The sequence below is a fragment of the Juglans microcarpa x Juglans regia genome, chromosome 5D, assembly GCF_004785595.1.
Source record: "Juglans microcarpa x Juglans regia isolate MS1-56 chromosome 5D, Jm3101_v1.0, whole genome shotgun sequence".
NCBI classification, from domain to species: Eukaryota; Viridiplantae; Streptophyta; class Magnoliopsida; order Fagales; family Juglandaceae; genus Juglans; species Juglans microcarpa x Juglans regia.
Genome location: NC_054602.1, coordinates 10,940,276 through 10,962,537, shown reverse-complemented (window position 1 = coordinate 10,962,537; position 22,262 = coordinate 10,940,276). Strand labels below are relative to the sequence as shown.

General features: G+C 35.7%; 1 protein-coding gene across 5 annotated transcripts; it reads right to left on the bottom strand.

Annotated features, from left to right (window-relative positions):
• Positions 1–239: 239 nt before the first annotated feature.
• LOC121265221 (ABC transporter C family member 12-like) lies at positions 240–21,706 on the bottom strand. Of its 5 annotated transcripts, none has more exons than XM_041168763.1 (28): positions 21,586–21,706; positions 20,634–21,001; positions 20,192–20,370; positions 19,838–19,877; positions 18,527–18,683; positions 18,006–18,120; positions 17,838–17,918; positions 17,714–17,738; positions 17,029–17,085; positions 14,773–14,838; positions 13,713–13,787; positions 13,381–13,488; positions 12,084–12,218; positions 10,412–10,518; positions 10,230–10,323; positions 9,334–9,501; positions 8,420–8,560; positions 7,178–7,378; positions 6,947–7,045; positions 6,712–6,864; positions 5,937–6,322; positions 4,346–4,526; positions 3,870–4,193; positions 2,991–3,747; positions 2,246–2,367; positions 1,462–1,707; positions 825–1,251; positions 240–492 (listed from the first exon to the last, which is right to left on the bottom strand). In XM_041168763.1, exons 2-28 carry the CDS (start codon positions 20,964–20,966, stop codon positions 392–394), a joined length of 4,878 nt encoding a protein of 1,625 aa, XP_041024697.1. In that variant the 5' UTR covers positions 20,967–21,001; positions 21,586–21,706; the 3' UTR covers positions 240–391. The 5 variants fall into 5 exon arrangements, with proteins under 5 accessions (XP_041024697.1, XP_041024696.1, XP_041024695.1 ...); XM_041168762.1 differs by lacking the exon at positions 21,586–21,706 and adding an exon at positions 21,451–21,574; XM_041168761.1 differs by lacking the exon at positions 21,586–21,706 and adding an exon at positions 21,398–21,551.
• Positions 21,707–22,262: the final 556 nt, after the last annotated feature.

The following is a 22,262-nucleotide window of genomic DNA, read 5'->3' as shown; positions in this document are numbered from 1 at the left end:
GGCGGCAGAGAAATTATATGCGTTTGATGCCAAAAGGCACTGCCTAATAACAAAAGGGCTAGGGTGCCACCCAACAATCATTGCTGGGCGTGACCCTAGACTAAATTCCACTTTTTTATTTTTTATTTTTCATACTTTTTAAACATATTTAAATATTTTTTTAAAAATATAAATATATTAATAGTTATTTTTTTAATTATTAAATAAAAATAAATAAATAAATACACGAACGGACAGAATGAGGGAGCATCCCATCATTTTGCATAACGAAAAGCAGAACCAGCTGTTTTATTCTACATAAATGATTATAAGTTGGAGTTTTACGTTACTGATTCCTGTTTTTTCAAGCAACAAGACATTGTACGTACGTAATTGACATTGTTCCTACTTCCTACACTTCAACATGGTCCCAATCTGAAGCAGGTCTGTCTCCAAAATCACATCCTAATTGTTGATGCCTGTTGTTGGCTAACCTGCTCATCACAGCGAGACCTGCCACAAAAGGCTACTAGCATCAGATGATGAAAAGCTGATGCAAACATTTTTATTCTTCAACTGCAACCTCTTCATAGTTCCTATAGACAGAGAACGACACGCATATGGCTTGTTGAATTTGATAGTATATTCTTCATAAATAGGAAAATTCTATTCTTTAAGATGATTAGAAAGAAGTTGATCTTCCTTATCATTGAAAATAGAAGCTAAAGATTAAAACAAACAATTTGAAAGTCTGAAGAGTATGTGGATGAATGAATTATTACTTCTAATATTTACATAAAATCGCCAGGGAATATGTGCATGCTGAGGAAGTATGATAGCTGTACCTTCGATAACTTTGTAGAGAGAAGACCACCATCTATCTGCGGAAACATGGTACATATCTAACGTCTCATCTATGTTACTGTCATGCCTCCCCGCCAAAACTCCCTCCAGTGTTATAACTGCATCCTTTGTTTGCATGAGTATGTTGTTCATGTCTTCAAAGTTTGACCTCTGAAGATCGTCCCATGCAGAAGTGAAGCTGGCAGCTAAGGCAAACTGAGCAGCAGCAGCCCAGCGGGAAGAGGCCAGCCGTCTCCTCTGGCCATCTAGCTGCTTGCTTTCTTCACTGCTGGACTTGTCTTCTTTACCAGTTCCCAGTACTAAGCTACGTAAATACTGAGCATTTGCAGGGCCTGTACTTTGGACCATCCTGGAGAATGCGCTTCCATCATTCAATAGAAGGTCCTCCGGTGTATCATATTCTAAAACCTGAAATAAATGTTTCAGGGTCTTAACTGATTGGAAATAATTCAAAGATCAAAATTCTTGTCAGCTTGCAATTTTTTTTGGATGATCCTTGGGTTTGGCTGCTCAATGTCGTTTAATGGATCCTATTAAGTTGCAGGGTTAGCATTCTTCTACAAACCCAAATATTTCCATCAAGTAGGAAAGAGAATTTCTGTAGGAATTGCATGATACCTGACCAGCATCAAGAAGAAGAATTCGGTCGGAGTCAATGATAGTATTTAGCCTGTGAGCAATAATGAGCATTGTGCAGGATTTGAATTCTTCACGAATGGTTTTCTGGATAAGTGCATCAGTTCTAACATCAACAGCTGCAGTTGCTTCATCAAGAACTAGAATTCTTGATCTTCGCAACAATGCTCTAGCAAGACTTAGCAGCTGCCTTTGTCCAACGCTGAAGTTTTCTCCACCCTCTGAGACCTTGACACAACTCAAGAGTGCTTTCTGTTAGCATTTGTCATATATTCTCTGGACATTTATTTTTTATCTTTTGCAAAATGAAGTTAGTGTTAAGGGCCCGAATTTTCTTTTTCTCAGCGCATGGAAAGAAGAAAAATACATGTTTTTGAACCATATTGAAATCTTTATTAAAATGACCTAACCCATTTGAACATGGATTGGCAATCACCACTGGATAATCATAATATCCTACCGTCGAAAGTGTGTAAGAATATATTAACATGGAGAACAACCTATCACCTGCATCCTAATTAACTATGGATGATCAGTCTTATACCTCAGCATCAAGACTGAAAGAATTCCTCCTGATAACATCCTTTAGATGTACCCTTACCATATTGAAATCTTTATTAAAATGACCTAACCCGTATGAACATGAATTGGCAATCACCGTCGGATAATCATAATATCCTACCGTTGAAAGTGAATAAGAATATATTAACATGGAGAACAATCTATGACCTGCATCCTAATTAACTAGGGATGATCAGTCTTATACCTCAGCATCAAGACCGAAAGAATTCCTCCTGATAACATCCTTTAGATGTGCCCTTTCTAAAGCCTCCCAAAGGTCAGCATCACTGTGCTCACTGAAAGGATCAAGATTTAATCGCACGGTTCCTTGAAAAAAAAAAAATACAATGGCCATTAATGATGCATTTCAATTTTCCAAATTTTGAAATAACATATTCAAACTAAAATAAGGCATACAATGTCATCTAACAACATTTGCTGCCTAGTTCAGGTTAACTAGTGTTATATGGTTTGGCTGCTTCCAAAATGGGGCAGACAGAATGATAAAAACATGATTGGTTTTTTTAATAATCCATTAAGGATACAAATCAGCACACACACACAAACATAATGATACAAGTTTAAAGAGTGATACTCATAACAATAAGAAGGAGAACAAGCAATCCTAGAGACACATTGACCAACGCACACAAGGACAAGCTGCCTCTCTTCGGGAGTGGTTAGGAGTGCAATAACGTATTGCACCATACAAACAAGCATTCAATTGGTGCAAAAAAAGTTTCTGAAATGCACATTATAATAAGGAAAAACCAGAAGAAAAGCCATCTTGTAATTGAAGACCAAAGAGGCATCAACTTACCACAATTACAAAGTCAAAGATTGAGAAATACTAAGCATTTCCCATGTTGGAAAAAAAATAACCACAAGAAGAGGAAATAAAATCATGTCATTGTCAAAAAAGCAACATAGGGCTATCTAATTATGCATACCTGAGAATAGAACCGGTGATTGTGGAATGATTCCAAGAACTTTCCGCAAATCTGTTAGTCCAAACTTAGCAATGTCACAGCCATCAATCAAGATTCTCCCTCTTTCCATTTCCACAATCCGAAATAGTGCATTAATCATGCTAGATTTCCCTGCACCTGTTCTTCCAACTATCCCTAGCTTTTCGCTTGGAGGAACTGTAAAGGACAATCCATGTAAGACTGGAGGAAGTTCAGGCCTGTAGCGCATGAAAACATCCTCAAATTTAATCAATCCTGATGAAGGCCAACCAGGTGGGGGACGGTTGCTCTCAATGATAGTTGGGGCTTCAGAAGGCAAATCTATATATGTGCCAACGCGCTCAACAGAATTTAAGCTATTTTCAGCTCTACTTGCTTGTCTCAGAACACCACTCAATAGATTTGTTATATTTAATGTATAACTGAGAAGTAGACCCATCACAGATGCAAAAGCCACCTGGTTTTCCTCTCTTGCATTCTGCAAGACAGCAAAGGTTGCTATCAACCAAATCATGATGCCTCCTAATGTTTCCAATCTTATAGTGAGCCAACGATTTGAACTAATATTTGCAAGAGTGAATCTGATATTATTATCCATTGACTTCCCATTAATGTTGGCCATCCTGTCATATGCTTTATATGCACGAATGGTTGACAAACCATTTAATGCTTCTCCAAATTGTGCATAAACAGGGGATCTGGTAATGGAATCCAAGCGTTTCACTTCACGGGATGTGCTCTGTAACAACACATATACGTTCACAAAACATGTGTGGAATAGAAACTCATTATAAAAAGCGAGACTATGTCAGACAGGCAAAACAGCAGAAAACAATCAAAATAGTAAAATGTTGAGCCTACCTGATAGTACAGATATGCTGCATAAAACAAGATCAGAAGCGGCATTATGGACCACAGGGATATTGTGCTTACGGTGCCAATCAGAACAAAAGTTGAAAGAAGCTGCCATACTTGGCCCAGAAACATATTCACAAAATTGGCGACATTGCGATCTATATCACCCAGATCCTTTGCAAACCTATTGATTATCCGTCCAGTAGGATTAGTGTGGAAAAATATCATTGGAGCTCTAAGAACAGAATGTAGCATAGAATCGTGCAATCTTTTGGCAGCACGAAGACTCGAAATGATCAGCCAAAAAGAGTTTCCAAGTGTCACGGCTACCTGAATCCATCAACGGGTGAGCAAGCCTTTAAACTTTATTACAATTACAGATTAATCTTCTTCATCTGTTTTAGAATTTATGTCACTCTAAATTCTAAAACAGATGGAAAGGGAGAAGATAAACATTTTCCATTTACTTATTTAAGACGCACCTGGCCAAATGAAAGAAGGGCATAAATAAGAATGTAATAGCCAGGTTTGTAACTCTCGGAAGTGCTTTGATTGGTCCAAACACTTAACCATGTGCTACTTAAAACACGAAGAACTTCTGTTAATATATAGCAGATGAAGAGAATCATAACTACCCATAGGCCTCCTAGTGCATTTTTGTACCTGCAGATTGGAGCAATGTAAACCTATCAAGTTACAATAAGCCGATTGACAAAAAAACAAAAAACATTAGATGATAGATTACTTTACATAAAATAGTCGACTTGGGGAAAGAGGCTCATTGGAGTGACCATATCAAGGAAAAGTACTCCCATGGCCCTTTTACACCTAGAAACCCATAACACGACTACATGGGATTGGCCAAACAAATAAATTTTCACATTCTTCTCTATTATGAGGCACAGCAGAAAGGCTCTTGTTCACAATTTTCTAGTTATTGGTCATCCAAAAAATAATTCATTAAATGAAATGGACGTCCAACCCCATAGCAACTGAACAGACCCATACTCCAACTTCTTTGGGGTTGACCACACGAATTCTTTTCTATTTTCTACCATTGTTCTCACTAAGAGGAATCAGTGAAAAATTAGGGGTCATGCTTTTCCAGCATAGCTACTGCTGATGAAGGAATTTTAAATCTTTAATTTTTCTTTAAAAATTTTCTACTTCAATTTGTTTAGATATATGTTTTCTGATAATAATTGACCTAAATCATAAGAAATGACTTGTGCAGGATACCTTGTTTTGCTTTGATAACAAAAAGGGGGCATACAAGATTATTGGAATTGAGTTTGGAACGATTAAAGAGAATTAAAATCCAAGAATCAGCAGACGCTTGCTACTAAGTTGCATACAATGATCCAGATATTCTTTCTATTTCTCGTCTCCTTAATTCTTTTAAAACCCATTGCCCCCTTGCTTATTTGACCCATACACTCCACTTGTAAGCCATGTATCTGTGGAGCTAACATAAGTACTTTATAATTTTAAGTTTTAACATTTTCTTGAGTTGGTCTGGTACGTGTTTCCACATGCTAGAGCGTGTTTATGTTCACACTCCCACAACTCTTCTGTAAATTATTTCAATTAGATTAAAGAGGAGTTTTAATTGTTGTTCTTGGGCTGGTAAATACAGGTGGATAGGTTCATTAATTCAGGAGCATAGCATATCTTTGATTTTGTCCATTTCTGGTCCACTAATTCAGGGAAACTTCGGAATCAGCATATAGATTTGTGGGTAATATATGAAACATTATGTCTTTTGGTTTGACACTCATGCTGGGCTCTGCATGTGTTCAATACTGATACAGCTCCTTTCAAGAAGAGCATGTTCTACCTAGGATGAAATGTCGCATTTTCATTATTCAGCTGCATCCAAGGTTCCAGAGTAGACTATAAAGGCTTCAGAGACATATTGGAACATTATTTTGATTGACTGTAGAGGTTATATTCAGAAAGGTGTAGAAAAAGGGATTTAACACTAGTTTTGTACTGAGTTTTGTCTGTATCAGAAATATCCATCAGAATAGCTGATCAAAGATTATTTTGAAGGTGTTAAAGTATGTATTTTACCTCATCAAAATGCCCCAGCTGACAACACCCGTTTCTCTTTCTTCTTGTTTGATAAGCACAGATTTCTGTCCTTTACCTTTCTTATTATAGCTTGTATCTTTTTTAAGATCATTCTCTAGTCCACCGGAAGCTGGTTTAGAGCTTTTCTGATCGTATTTTATTCCATCTTCCTTTTCCGCCTCTTGTTCTTCCATTTCTCCAGCATTCTCCATTAGTTTCTGGAATAGAACTCCATTTTTCGATAACTCCTCAAAGGTTCCATCCTCTTTGACCATGCCTTCAGACACCAAAATAATCCTATCCACCTGGGGGAGAAAATGTAGCTGGTTGGTGACAAGAACCCGGGTTTTCCCTCGCAGCTCTTCCTTTACACAGCTATTAAAAACCTGGAGATGACTACAGATTAAATTAATTCAAAATGATCTCAACAACTAGTTTTTAAATATTGATTCACTACAAAAAGTCCTACTATTGTCTGTTTAGTCTTTTAACTGCAAAACGATATATTTTTTTTTTCACAGGTGCAAGAAACATAAAAAATTGGATTTCCTCCTGGAATTGCAGAACTTCATATACCTTTCAGATTAATGGTTTACCTGAACAGAATTATACTAAAAAGCCATTTCCTATTCTAGTGATAGAATGTAATTAAACCTAATATCATACTACTAAGCAAAATATTAAGTGATCTCATACCACTAAGTGTGATAATAAGTGATCTCAAGCCATCCCTTAAAAAAGAAGCGATCTCATACCACTCGACATTATATAATACCTGTCGAGCAACATGTGCATCAAGAGCACTTAATGGATCATCGAATATGTATACATCTGAATTAGAATATACAGCCCTAGCCATGGAAACTCTCTGCTTTTGCCCACCACTAAGGTTCACCCCTCTTTCGCCAATTTCTGTGTAATCATAGCCCTGAGAAAAATATGTTAAAATATGTTAGAATGATAAATTTTGTACAAATATTTCATTTCATAAATTGGAAAATTTACTTAACAGGAAGTAAGTTGAGATCATGCGGTAATGCCGTCACGTCAATAGATTTCCAGTACCGTGCGAATTCAAATTCTGAGCCAAATAATATATTCTCACGTAGCTGTTAAAAATGCATTTAAGTCAGGAGATGCATGGTCATGAGATATTAATCCAGAGAATAAAACAGAAGTTTAAGAGTAGTACAGAAATAGGTGATGTAGTGTCAATGAGAATACAAGCAAGCTGCACTCACAGTTGCATTGAAAATCCATGAAACTTGAGGTACATAGGCAACAGTTCCTCTGATTACTATGCTTGAATCTCCCACAGAAGGTAGCTCCCCAAGCATTGCCGATATTATTGATGTCTTGCCTTCTCCGGTACCACCAACAACTGCAACTAAGCTGCCAACTGCTATGTCCAAATTGATATTTGATAATGTGGGCTTATCTGCCTGGATAGAACTGGAATGTTAATGCTAATTCAAACGGGAAACAAGAGCATATGAGAATCAACAGAGTCTATAACATCATCTTAAAAAAAAGATCTAATGGATAGGGGTGAAAACTTCACCTTCAGGGTCAAAATGTTGCTCAGTATCGTGTATATTCTTCGTCCAGAGCGCCTATCAAGTGCAGGGTCTTAACTCATGTATTTTGGCTAGTTTTTATGCCTCCATCTTTGGTTTCTGTCTTGGATTTCAAGTTCATATGTGGGTCAAGCCCAGTGACTAAGGTAAAGACTTATAGATTCAAGTAATTTTTCATTTTGGCCTAGAATTTATCTAGAAAGTGTCATATTTTGCTTGGGAGAAAAAATTTGGTTAATGTATATGAAAGTACCTAGGTCCTACAAGCAGTAAAGTTGCTCAGGAAAGGATGTCCTATCCTTCTGGGGAAGGGTTGAGGCCTCACAAACACTTCCACCCTGTTTAGAATGTCTAATATTCCACATGCACTTGCCCAACGATCAAATCAATCAGTGCTGCTCATCATCAAGTGACCTTCTGTGTTTTCAGTCATGGTAAAACATTTCTTGACCTCCAAAAAAGAGACATTCATGTCTCTTCTTGTGTCTTTATTTGTGATGAAATCCTTGGCTTACCTCGTAGTCATCTAAAGTGAGGAACAACCCACTGTTGGGGGAGATGAGTTCTTGACACCAGCATTAAGGGTACAAAAGATGGAATAATATATAATTGTCTACATTATATCAAACAACTTCAATAGTTTTAATTTTTTTTTTGTAACCTTAGATTCTAAATATGGCCCATAACTGAAGGAGCATAATATTCTCACCAAGCACCTTAAGGCTGAAGTCTCCTAAAACGAAAGTGTCTACCACCCACATCATGCCTTTTCCATCTCTAAAAGTTGATTTAGACTTGGCCCAAATAAATTAACCCTTCAAAGTTTTCATCTAATTAACCCAAGAAAGTGTCCACATTACTAGACGTATGATATATTTCATTAAAATCATCTAATAAAAGTTTTACCTTTGAATCCCACGAAAAGTAGCCATCCTTGATAGAGATAGCAGGAAGAACTGGTTCAAGAGGTGGATTTGGTAGTAGAACTCGCTCCTCAGCTAAAAACAATTCCTCCAAGCGTTGCAATGATACGTTAGCATTTACAACCTGTAAACCAAACCCAAAATAACTATATCATTCTGTGAATTAATTATCAAAAGAATTACTGCTGATATGTCGGCCACCTAAAAAATGCCACTTTTGACCGCACTCTGTATCAAGGCAAATAATTTAAAGAAACAAGTTAAAACTCGCATCAAAACAGGGAAGGTTAACATGACCGATAAATTTGACGCATACATTTCAATGGTTGAATTCCCTGGGTGAACCATTCATATAATAGAAGCAGACACTTTCACAAAATATCCCCCTTAATCCCATGATTAATCTAAGACACAAAATATATAACTCATTTCTTTTTCACAAGTGCATATTAACATATTTAAGAACTAAAGCCACTAAATTTGTATGATGTTTCTCCAGTTCCACAAAGGCTTCCCAACTCTTTGGGGTGGGATTGCATGAATCCAGTATTTCTAATAAATTACTATTAGTTACATTCCTTTTAAGGTATTATAGGAACAAACATCAGATAGACTTCTCAACTTCATTCATCTAGACTACTTTCTTAGGACATTGTCCCCAAATTGGACAATTTTTACAAACATTCCTTAGATCTTGTAAAAGACTGATCGAATTCCATTCTTTCAACACATATCCATATTTGGGCCACCGAGTATAGACACTAACCTTGGAACAGGATGCAAGGGTAGTATAATACTCACTGAAAAAAATAATAACTAGGTAATATACCCATTCTAGACGATGGTTTAAACAAAATACAGGAAATATACACAAACTTAAAAGTGCAACATACAGACCTGACTTAATAAGTTAGGAAGCATGTTCAAAGGAAACCGCAATACTGAAAACAGAGAAAGGGAGGTAAATGCCCGTGCTGGGGTCAAATGCCCACCAAGCAAAGTGAACAACCCAAAAGAGGTCACTGTTACAACAACTGGGATGCTGTTCAGTATAAAACTGTTGAACTGCAAAGAAACCATTAGCAAGTCAGAAATAACAAGCTAAGAATGAGATATTCTTATGGTGATGCATATGTCTTTGCTGGTCTCAAATCCCGATATATCTGGTTCTATATATATTGTGGGTCATGAATTTAGTCATGATAAGTCTATTATGAATAAAATTGATGCTAAAAATCTAGATCAGCATGTATATGAAGCATCAGGGAGAATCAGATCGTGATAACATAGAGATCGTTCCATTTTCTATAATAATAATAATAATAATAATAATAATAATGCAGTGCTCAAAAACAAGATATATCTTCCAAGTACCTTATTTTTGTTTTTGCATACACAATCTATCAAGTGGCACTAAGCGCGAAGGTCTAGAAAAAAAATGACATTGAAATCATAACAACCAATTTCAGTATGTTCTAATCTCAATCTAGTATGGGCTCAGAGCTGCCATTTATTGCTGGCCACTGTGCTACCACAAGCTGTTAAAGTATATATAGTAGCCGGATAAATAAGCAAGGTCCCCTCCAGCACTCATACCTATCCTTACTCACTCATATTGGAGTATGCAGTCACTCAAATTTGACCACAAAAGAACTTCAAATTTTGATTTAAATACAACATAAAAGGTGACTGGAACTTCAAATAGCAGCTAGTAGCATCGTCATGATTTTGAAATTCTTGAGATAGATATGCACTAAAATGTAAACTTCCAAGATTATGTTTTTGAGCTATACAGCAGATAGTAATTGGGCTTTGCCGAACCATGACAGCTCATCATCCCTAATTCTTTGAACTCTAGATTGGAAGCTTGTCTCCCATGCATAACATCTGAAAGAGCATAGTAATAAAACACGCACTGTCAAGCATGCAAAACTAAAAAAAAGTTAATTGCAAATGTTCTTGGAGTTAACCATACTTCACAGTGTCCATAGCTGCCAAAATCTCATTCATGAGGCCCACTCTCTTGTCAGTCCACTGTAGTCCTTCCTTGGTTAGTTTCCGCATTTTGCTAAGCACACAGGTCTGTTCTCACAAGGTCATTCATGAAACATGGGCTAATTAGTTCCACCGCTGACAGAATACTCAATAAGGAAAAATAGTATTGAAATATCTGATAACAGATACTCATTAAAGTTTGAGTATGAAAAGCAAACAGACTGAAGTTCCATTGTTATATTATATAATCCATAATAATGTTAGAAACATGAAAGAGCAACAACAAACTGAAATTGATAAAAATATGAAACAACTTGATGTGACCATTATGATTACTTTTTGTACAAACCAAGCTCATTAATATTAACTAAAACCCCTCTCAAAGCCAGCCCCCTAATAGCAATGAACCAAATACAGGCCCCACACATTGCATGCAGAAGAAATTACAATGTTAGGAAGAGAGCCATTGATGTAACTAGCTTAGGACAAACTAGGAATAAGCCATCACAATCTAGCAGCATTATCTACAGTGTATAAAGGAGATATGACCATAACAATAATCCATCTCAAAGCCGCCAAAATATGACTTTAGATTTGGGACACTCTCTCCTTGTCAAAGTTAAGAAAATAGTGTCCCAAATCTGAGTAAGAGAAAATGAATACGATAAATCCAGGTGTCATACTACGTTTAAAAGTATAACTCATTAATCATATCATGTACTATAATACATAATTTTTGAAGTGATGAACTTTGTTCCGGTTTAACTGCATCATCCACTCACCCATTATATATGTCATTAAAAAAATTATATATTATACATAACTAAAATTTAAATTATTAAATGAAAATAATATATCTGCTTAAGTTAGTAATTTTCATTTAAAGTTAGTAGAGTCTTCTAGTTTTCCCAACACGTCTTTTTTTTTTTCCTCAATCTATGCCTTTTGGTTTTGTAATTTAAGGATTCAGTAAAGGGTATTGAATATAAAATGGAGTCAAAAAGCCTATAAGTTAGTACTGTTGATGATCAAGGTACTTTGGCACATAAAAAATCTTGGTCATTCTCTCCACTCAAGCAAAGTTTGTGAGGTTTCTCATCACTGACATAGAAACAAAGAGAAGTAGGGGAGAGGAGATGAAGGTGCTCAACCAAATTTTAGAGATTAAGTGCTCATCCAAATTTTAGAGATTAAGGTGCTATCATTGACAATCTTCTTAAGATTTTACATATGAAGGTACTATCACTGACATAGTTCAAGGTATGCTAACTTATTTACATATATTATTTTTCATTTTAGTAAATTTATTTATCACTTCACATCGCATAAGTCTACAACTAGTTGTCAATATGAAACCCAAACTTTGTGACAGAACTGCACGTGACTAGATAAGACCTCTGATGTGGTAAGATGTAGTGCAGTGGTCAACTGATGCAGAAAGCACAACAGTTGTTGTATGAACTAAGAAACCAGCCCTTGGTAGGTGTAGAGTCCGTCAGAATATGGAATGTGCAATTAAAACTAAAACATATTTACACAATAACTGCTATAAAGAACACTCAAGGAAAAAAATATCAACAGGATATAGCAAACTGGTAAAGATCCAAGTAATCAACCATTTTTCAAAGGAGGATAGGAAAAAAATCTCTTACCTGTATTGGGACCATGAAAACTAGCATTAGTGATCCAAGAAGTGAAGCAACACCTAGTTGCTGATAAAGAAGGACCATAGCTATGATGATTCGAAATGGAGCTGACCACAATCCATGGAGTTGTTGACATATTTGCTGAACAATGTAAAGAGTATATTAATGGTGATTGAGTCATGCTCACATTCCCCAAAACAAAATTATGCGATGATGTCTTGATTCGATATTGCAGTATACTTCACTAAATTGCTGAGATCCATATACTTTAGTAGATCAAATCCAACATAACAGCCATAATTTTTTTATTTTTGATTTTCACAACTCATTACTTTTTCTTGTATGTTTCTGCACTGATATGCACTATCAATGATTACAGGCTTAAAAAATTCTTTGCCGGATAGAATCTTATCATTAGCTGCCACTTTAGATCATTTATCCTTATAAGAACGTAATTAAAACTCTTGGATTCAGTTCCCATTGCTCCAAGAAGCCAAAAGAATTTCATTATTACAATCTTCTTTTACAAATATGACTTTAAGATTTCTAGGCTACTTGTCTCTTTTCCTCATTTGATATCATACCTGATACATGACTGATCACAAGCAGCATACCGATAAGATTTTCGGTTAATGATGTCTCTAAGGTCTATTATATCTCATTTACATTATGTTCTTATATCATGTACTTGCTTCACTGCATTACAATACATATCCTATAAAATGATTACAGACAAACATGGGGGAAAAGTGGCATCAAGATGATGGTGACCTGTATCACAATTCAACAAAAATGGAGCCAATGAACGGAAAACCAGCATACTTGATGATGTTATTTGAGCTCTTCATCAACATTGATTGCATTCTTAATTGATAATTTCAAGAACTTGTGCACGCTACTATATTAAAAGTTGAGGAGCACCGACCTAATATGTTTGAGTTTGAAGCATTGTGAGCAAAAATTTTGAAGTGCGCACAATAAAATATTTCCTTTGCTCCAAAAATTTTATTTGCAAGAATTTTTCTTTCAAGGCGCATTTTTTTGGGTAAGCTCTTTGAAGGCACTTTGCCAAGTATAACAGATATTGTATTCTACAAAATCTATAGCTTAACTAGGTATTTTCAATTATTTTTTTATTTACTAAATTTTCAATATTCACGTTATGGCAAAATACGTCATTAGTTTTCGAACAGAAGTCGAAGGCATCAAGTAATATCAAAATGCAGGATATTTAAAGGTTATCAAATTAATGGGAAATTTATTCAGCCTTCATATAATCATATTCACTTAATTTAGAGAATACCTGAAGTGCATTGGCATCAGTTGTCATCATATTGGTTATCTTTCCAGATGAGAACTTCTTGCGACTCTCATGGGTTACTCTTAAAGATTTGCGGAATACAGCAGCCACCTATAATCAGGAACAGTCACACTTACAAATTTCAGTTGATTTTCGCTATCCCATGTTGTTCATATCATTTGCTCAAATTTAAAGTTTAGGAGAAACATTGCAACTGACCATGTGAAATGTAATTTACCCTAAAAGTTTCCTATTCATTCTGTCAAAGAGGAAGTTGTAGCTAAAAGTCATGCACTAATATATATCTAAAAATTGTTAGGATATAAAGGATTTACCAAAGTTGACCTCAGCCGAAAACCAACACGCATAACATTCTGAAAATACTGAGATTCGCATAGCACACCAAGTGACTGAAATAAAATGAATCAACCAGTCAATCTTCTTCAATATAGATGTAATGAATTAAAAAAATGCTCACTAAGTCATCAACTCCTATCTTTTCTCAGAAAGAAACAAGAAGAGCTATTCATTGCTATTTGACGGTAAATATTTTAAAATGTGGTCTCTTCTCACCAGCCAATAACATAATGAATGCAAGGACAAAAGTCAATGTATAATAAATACTTAATTCAATGGGTAACAAAGACTTTAACAAACCATTAAGAAGCAAGCTTCGCTAAAATTATTAAACGATATCTACCATATCAAGGAAAGTAGTTTACTTGATCACCATAACATGAATGGAGTACATCCATGCTATTGATTTACTAGAGAAGTCTCCAATGAAAGATGTCGTTAAACCCCTGTGATTCCTATACCTTCGCAACTATCTTCTTGTAATGACCTAAGGAAAGTTCACAATACATCTAGGCTTATATACTCCAGAAGACCTAATCAAGGTTACAATTAGAACTTCCTTGGATCTATTTTTAATGCCAAAAACTTCTCCCTCTCAGGTAATGTGGGATCACATTCACCACCCTTTCAGAGAAGTGGGTTTACAATCGTCCACACTCATATGCTTGACTTCCTTGTCAGACCATTTTACTGTGGTAAGGTTCAAGACTTAGCATGGCTCAAGTCTCACACTTCTAGCTAAGATAGACTTTGACACCATTTGTAATGACCCAATGAATTTTAGAAAAATCATAAACTCAACTTAAAAGAAACTATCTTAAAATGTAAATCCAATAACATTCTTGATGTGTTGAAAATATCCTTTACATAATAAATTATCATTCATGATGCCTTTCACTTAAACATATATTGCCCCTTTTGATGACAAGGATGATCAGCCACAACTGTCTACCAAAAATCTAGTGTTAGAAGAGCAAAATTTAAAGTATTTGCGTCAAGAAACATGATATGTAAGATAATATGAGGTAGAATTCGTACCACCCCGATGAAAATTGAGAAGGCATATATGTAACCAATCCAAGCTGGATCGCCTCGTTGCATTGACTGCAGGCAGTAACAAGACAGTTATCAAGTTTGATGGTCCAAAGGCAAGCCACAGGAACCTCATAAAGTAGGTTCATTTTGTGACTTAAAATGTAACAGAATTAAACATTGTAAAATCGTTTCAAACCAAGTTAACTGATTAAATTTTATGCATGGATATGAATTAGACTCAGCACCCAAAAATCTCTCATCATCACAGCATGTAAATGTCAGGAATCAATGGACTCAGTGTCCAAAGGGTTAATTAGAGAATCAAAATTTATTAACCCAAAATATCAACAGAGTTCCAGGACTATTACAATTTTTTAGTTTTACTTAAACTATGTGGTAGTTTGTCATTGTTCACCTCATTGGCATCATAAAACCATAAACTGATGTAGTCCACAAAATTTGCCTGGTCACAATCGAATATAAGATCCAGCCAAACAGATATTGTTAAAGGCTGAAAGTAAAGCTATGATCCCCCTTACAATTTGATGTGATTATCAACTACGAAAATATCCAAGAAGCTTCAAAATTTTTATTTTTCTACTTTCTCTTGTTGGAATTTAACAAAATTCTGCCCAGCATATGCTACAGTTTATGAATAGACGTATCTGTTCAAACAACGAGTCCAGGCTCTTATTTGGATAAAGAAAAAACATGTTGGATATATTTCATTGGAAACATTCGAAATCCCTAACTTTAGTCCAATTTTAATAATCATACACCACTTTTAATTACTTATTTCTCTTCATGATTACAATATAGAAACCGAAAAATCATGAAAAAAGTCCTTTATGCTAGGGATTGAGCTGTGTAAATAAGTTCTTTATATCAGAGGTACACTCTCTGAATATGCCTCATGATGGGGTTCTCCTAACTAGAATCTACATTCTCAGATCACAAACTAATTTCCAACATGTGTAGAGATGGAAACCTCATGATTTTTCAATTCCTACTGTTCTTTACACGTCTGACAACTTTTAGTATATTTTGAAGTCGCTAATTCAAACAGTTAATTGGAGTGAAAACAGAAGTACCTATCTGAAGTCTTAGAATGGTCAGCGAATGAGAAAATGATTTGGCAATTGGTAGCATAAGTCACCCAGTTAGGTGACCTAGAAGATGTAATGACTGTAATTATATCAGCATCATAAAACAATTATACTCAGTCTTTTGTACTTTTTCGCGGCATACGAAGCCCGCTTTCATTTTACCACCATGTGGTATGCTAAGCATCACTTTGCCCCCTCTGTTTACTCAATCACCATTATGGTAAACGTGAATATCCATTTCTTTCAATAGTATAACATAAAGGGAAACAAACTCAAAGGGTAAAGAGAGACAATATAAGCATTAGGGTGACAAAGATGCACCCCAGAGGGAAAATGTGCACTCACGCACACATTTGTACATACATGTAATATAAAATAACATAGCGATGTATACAAGTTATAACACTTGGCAGTTCTTGTGATTACAATAGATACTGTCCAATCTCCTTTAGCTTCTTATAATGATATGATTCAACTCCCTCAACAGCCACTACTGAAACCTTTACATCTTTGAACAAAGAGATGATTTTCATCTCCATGGTTCCTCTATTTTGTGTTCTTTCTTCCATTTTCTTTAGCTACTAGTTATCTGATAGATTCTTATTTAATTACCAACTAATCTCCGGAAAATAGACTATATGCTTACACAATAACTTAATATTCTCCAGATATATGGCTCTAGTCAGGCTAGAATATTATAGACTACTTCTTCCACACTTGTAAGACCGTAATTTATCATTTTCTTCCATTGTGTGGCCCGCACTTGTTGTAGACCACCTTTCTAACAACCATTTAAAACCACAAACCGGTCCATTAAATACTAAAATCTTGACTTAATTTTCTTGGGATAAAAGTAATTTCCATTCTACTTCCAGCTTCCGTATTTTTAATGACATCAGGAAGATTTCTATCCTCATTATGAAACTAATGGATCACAAATTGATGCCTTAATCTTGTCAAATTATTAGATTTATGAGGTCTTCGATTAGATCAAATAAACACGGAACATTATTCTTTATTTTAAGCATTGAAAAACACAGCTTTTTTATATAAAAATTAATGAAATTAATACAAAAGAAACTCCTTTAGGTAGCAAATAAATGAAATAGATTGCATCACTTATCAATAAAACCATGGAAAGAAAGTAACTGACCTCTAAAAGACGATTCAATAGAATTGGCCCCACGAATTGTGAAAGATCATTGCCAATCTACCAAATGATCAACAAATAATAAGCTCCCAAAGAGTAGTCAAATAGAGAAGTGAAAATTATTTTTCACATGTAGCATTTCAAAACTCTGGCCCCACTATAACTTTATAGTTATATTCTGAATTTCCAAAGTAAACTTCCAGTTTTACGTATCCCGCAAAAAGTATAAGAGCCAGATATCCATGCATCAAGATCCAGGCGAAAGCATCTTTTTAAAAGTCCTCATTTAGTAAATTTCTAATTTTCATATACAAAATATAAGGGCCAGATACCTGCTCATAAGAAAACTTTAGAAGTATATCATTGCAAAAGCATGCACAGAAAAGTGCCTATTCGGTAACATCTAATTGGCGCCCATTGATGGCACGCCAAGATCGTTTCATTTCACTTTATGAGATCACATATGGTACATAATGAATATAACCAGTAAGATGATTAAGTCAGACAAGTTAGTCCTCTGAATGCTGAAAATAAGATTATCTTCACTTTTTTTTTCCAAAAACACAGTAGATCACAGACATACACTTGAAACATATATAGTAAGGCAGATGACGAGTCGTGGGCAACAATGCCATCATAAATTATCCAGGACACATATGAGGGCAAAAACGGGGAATGAGCATGCTACCTTGAAAAAACCTCCCCGCCAAAACCTACACAAAACATTTATGATACAATTATAGGTTGGAAAGGTTAAGTCTAATGACCATTTAGGGTAGGAAAATTAAAATCATAAAAAGTGTAGGTCATGCCTTCCACCGAGGCTATTGTTCAAGGCTCTTAAAAGCCGTGGCTTGGGCTTTTGGGATTCTTCAATCCAACACCTCTGGAACCTGCAAAATCACCAGTACTATACATATTTCACAATTTGTGATGAACTCATGATGATGCATGTGAAAAGGTGGCAGCATGATGCTAACTTTTCAATCAGTGTTTCAGTACGATCCCATGTGTCTAGCTTCCAAACATCCCTTTCTACGATGGGTTTTCTGTAACCTTGCTGCATGAGTGGAGTCATCCATCCAAAATATATTCCTACAGAAATTAAACTAAAGGGTAAGGAGGTAAAGCCTACAACAATTATGCACTTAATCATAAAAAATATTGTAGGTTTGATCTCCAATCAGGGTACACGCAATGAAAGTTTAGAGGAAATCCTAGCTTCCATCCCAAGACATCTCTAGGGGTACCCAGAATAGCTATAAAGACCCAACAACTAGGTTTATAAATGGGTGTGGGCTTCTTGAATCTTTTTGGGTTCATAAAATATAGAAAATCTGGAGACTAAAATCCTTCACAAAAACTTACAGTGCTGTTTTCAAAGTGTATACCATTCTTATCTACCTATTCAGTAATAAGCCAATGATTCATGAAGTGACGAAATGCTACAAAATCAGAGAACTTATGGCATTAAAGACCAGTCACTTTAGGAAGTACTCACTTGACAATATATTGACATGCCTCTCAGGACAAATTTTCTCTTCTCCAGGAAGTGCTTCGTATTCGACATCATGAAGAGACTCAGCTTGCATCAGAACGTAACCCGGATAAGGATCCAGATTTGGGACATAAACAACAAGAAGAATTCCAAATAGAACCTAAATCAGAATAGTAGAAATAAATCTCAGACGTATCAACATGCTCTAACACAAGTTAAATAAAAAACAAGATTTCTAATATCTAAGAAGGGTAGGTGTAAATGTAAACTGACTCTGTCACTCACAAAGATACCACATATCTTAATCCCAACCTTGGCCATTGTTATTTGAGCTCATGACAAGGAGTTGCAATTGCCTACCGAGTATAATATTGGGGTTAGTCCAGGGTCCAGAATGCTGTCAGGATTAGTGTGTATGTAAGTTCACTTTCTAATGGCTTAAATTTTTGAGATAGATGGTTTCGAGAATGGTATCAAAACTATGTTTTCTTTTCTTTGAGGTCCGTCACTCACGTTTTGTAACTCCAACCTCCATTCTATTAGATTCTTCTGTTCTGTTTTCCAAATGCAAGGCTCAAGGTTTGTTTTGCTATTTGGTGAACCTACATGTGAGGGGGGACAGTGTCTGTATGAGCTTGAATCCTTGATATACATTATTGACCAATTTTATAATAGCTTAAGCTTTTTAAGAGAAAATGGTTTTAAACTAGACTTTTAGACTGGATTGGGAGATGCCATGGCCAATTTTCTAGTACCTTAAGCTTTTGGGGTGTGTGGTCTTTTATAAGAATTTCAAAGAAGGTTGAGATATGCAGCCAACTTGACTTCAGACTTAAACTAGAACGCCAAGCCCCATGCTATAGATGGTAACAAAGATGCTCACAACCACGTGTCCAATGCCTCCCTTCAGAAACCAGAAAGACCATGTAAGTGGTCTATCAGATTTACAAATTCACTTCCAAAAGTCAAGCATACAAGGAGTGCTTCAAAATTGATGTCCTTACTACAGAGTTCATATTTTTACAGTTTCCCATTTTAATTTATTATCATATTATCCATTTCAAAATTATTTCAATTAAGATATATAACTGCTCACTGCATATTTCTTTAGACCAAGGCAGAAGTCCCTGAAGCCTTCCAAGGCTTTTGGCAAGTGACTGTTAACTGCTTTATAGAGAGCCTATGTATATACAAAGCTTATACATCCAACATTTATGACAGGGTAAAACAGCACAGATTAAAACTAATATAAGAAGGGGAGATGGACCACATAACTGTTACAGAGGAGGGACGAAGTAAAAAAAGGGAACAAACCTGGCAGCAAACTGTACTGATGTACAAATACAAAGCAGATCTGCATGAGTAGAATAAAATGATTAGTATGACAGACGTACCGCAAGAATGAATGGTTTTCCACTCCAGAAAGCAGTGCCACTAACGTGTATCCTATCTGCAGTTGCCATGTTAATTGATCATGGCTCACTGCAAACCATCTGTACACCACTGATGTGCTTGGAGAGGCTTTAAATCTATAATTATCATCTTCGTACCGACAATATACTACAAAAAAATTAAAATGCTTTCGATTTATGTATTTTGTGTGTGTGTGTGTGTGTATGAGTGATTTTCTCTTAAGTATTGCACTTGATAAATGGGAGAAAAGCTAACCTATTGTAGTAACTGCTCACAGAAAGAATAAGATTGAGCAGCACGGCATCGCCTACCAAAACATAAATGACTCCAAACCGCACATACCACCGAAATTGTCGAATGTATGTTTTAGTTTCTAAGCCAATCATTATCAGCATGGAGAACCAACCAACAGCCTCGATGATCAAAGAAATTACCTGCAAGAGAACAAAATAATTCACATCACACATTCCAGTCGAATCAACTTAAATGTTATTTGGTAATGTAATATTGCAATTAACTCCAGCAGGAATTGGAGATAACAATTATCATACTGACATTTAAACGTCAAACATTTTACAACAAATTCAAGTTAACAGCTATCAAATTTGAATCCCATTTCATTTTGCGTTTAGGATTTGAAAGTGCCATATCTGACGAGATTGAAAGAAGCATAAACCAAGAAAATATGAAAATTCACCTCAAAAGGAGCAAATCCTGTCTGTCCATCCAGATTAAAGATTGAAAAGCCCATCACCAACCTTAATAAAGGCCCAGCAGTGCAATAACCAGCCAACAACCCCAACATATAATTATAGTAATTCGACCTCAACTGAAACCTTTTAGCTTTGGAGTTATTCTTTATCAGGCATACTCGGTAAGAGCAAAGGCCAAAGAGAACCAAATGAGAAATGGAGATCACTAGAGTATCAATGGCACAAGGTGTGTATGAGCTAAAAGCACTATCTACTGCTTTGGTCCATACCCCATTTGCCACCGGCCGACAGTACCAAAGTAATGGCTCAAAAGCCATGATCTGGTCCCTATTTCACAAATATTCAGCGCCTCCTGCAACAAGATTAAATCATACTAATTAAAACAGGAAAACTGAGCTAAGTTTTAAGTAAATCTTTATCAAATAACTCTACTATACATGAAGGGACACAAACCCATCTCTATTCTACAAGTACTAATAAAACATTCTCAAGCAATATAATGGACCATAGAAAAAAGAAAAAGTGAAAGAAAATCTTCATTCTCGATTTGGTTGCTGAAAGAAGACACAGGAAAAGTACACAAAAAACGTAGCACATACTTCAGTTAACTAGAAACTATAGTTTCCTCAACTACCAAGTAAAACATGCAGAACCCATTGCTACAAATCCTCACATTTTTCAATATTTAGTAAAGAAAGAGAAAAGATAACGGGTGTTAAGAACAAGAACAGCAGTTCAGTAAGCGCACCAACAACGATTACAACAAGAACTGAAGAACATCCACAACAATTAGAGACTTACCTCCAAGAGAGTTTTGTCACGTTAAGCAGGTTCAGCACAAGAAAGAACGAAACACAAAGTAGAGATTCTGTTAGCAGACCGTGGCGTGCATGTTCGGTTATATATAGTTTCAAATAAGAGAGAGGAGAGTGATACAATAGAGGCCGAAAAGGGGGCAATGAAACATAAGTAGCGATGCCCAGCGTCATGGCTTACGAAATCATCCTACACAATAGGAAAAGGACAGAGAAAATAATCACAAAATGATTAGGAAAATTGCTCTCTCCCCACTGATTTTGTCTACTTCCCCAGCTATAATAGTGCACCTTAAGGCCCCGTTTGTCTTCACAACATGGTCGGCCATACAATTCGTGACAATACTGAAACTTTCACCGCCTGATAAGAGTCACGAGGTTCAAGACTTTTTAAAGTATCTAACTTTATTTAATGGAAAATAAAACTTTTTTTCAAATTTATCGCTCAAAGTTACTATTCAAATATTTTATTTATTTATTTTTAATCATTAAGAAAGTCATTTTTAATAAAATTATATATATTTTTTAATAATTAAATACACTAACGATACGCCGAGCTGTGAGTACTAGCCGACTAGCAGCACCTTATTTAATTCTGAACAGAGTAAAGTTGTCTCAGCTATATATGACCGAGTGCTAGCCCCATAGAAATGTTGGGTGTTTCGAAAGAATATGAAACTAAACAATGATTAAAATGTTTTGAGAATAATGCAATCTTCAAATTATGGCAACTATGAATCTGGGCCACGAATTGTTTTGTCGCGTGATAAAGATTCCGGAATTAGCAAATTGCTATTG

Excerpts from the sequence above, each read along its gene's own strand:
- LOC121265221 (XM_041168763.1), bottom strand. The coding sequence starts at position 20,966 with ATGGCTTTTGAGCCATTACTTTGGTACTGTCGGCCGGTGGCAAATGGG. Across the intron at positions 2,368-2,990 it reads ATCACCGGTTCTATTCTCAG|GAACCGTGCGATTAAATCTT; the intron begins GTATGCATAATT and ends TTTTTTTTCAAG. Across the intron at positions 493-824 it reads TCTCTACAAAGTTATCGAAG|GTCTCGCTGTGATGAGCAGG; the intron begins GTACAGCTATCA and ends CTTTTGTGGCAG.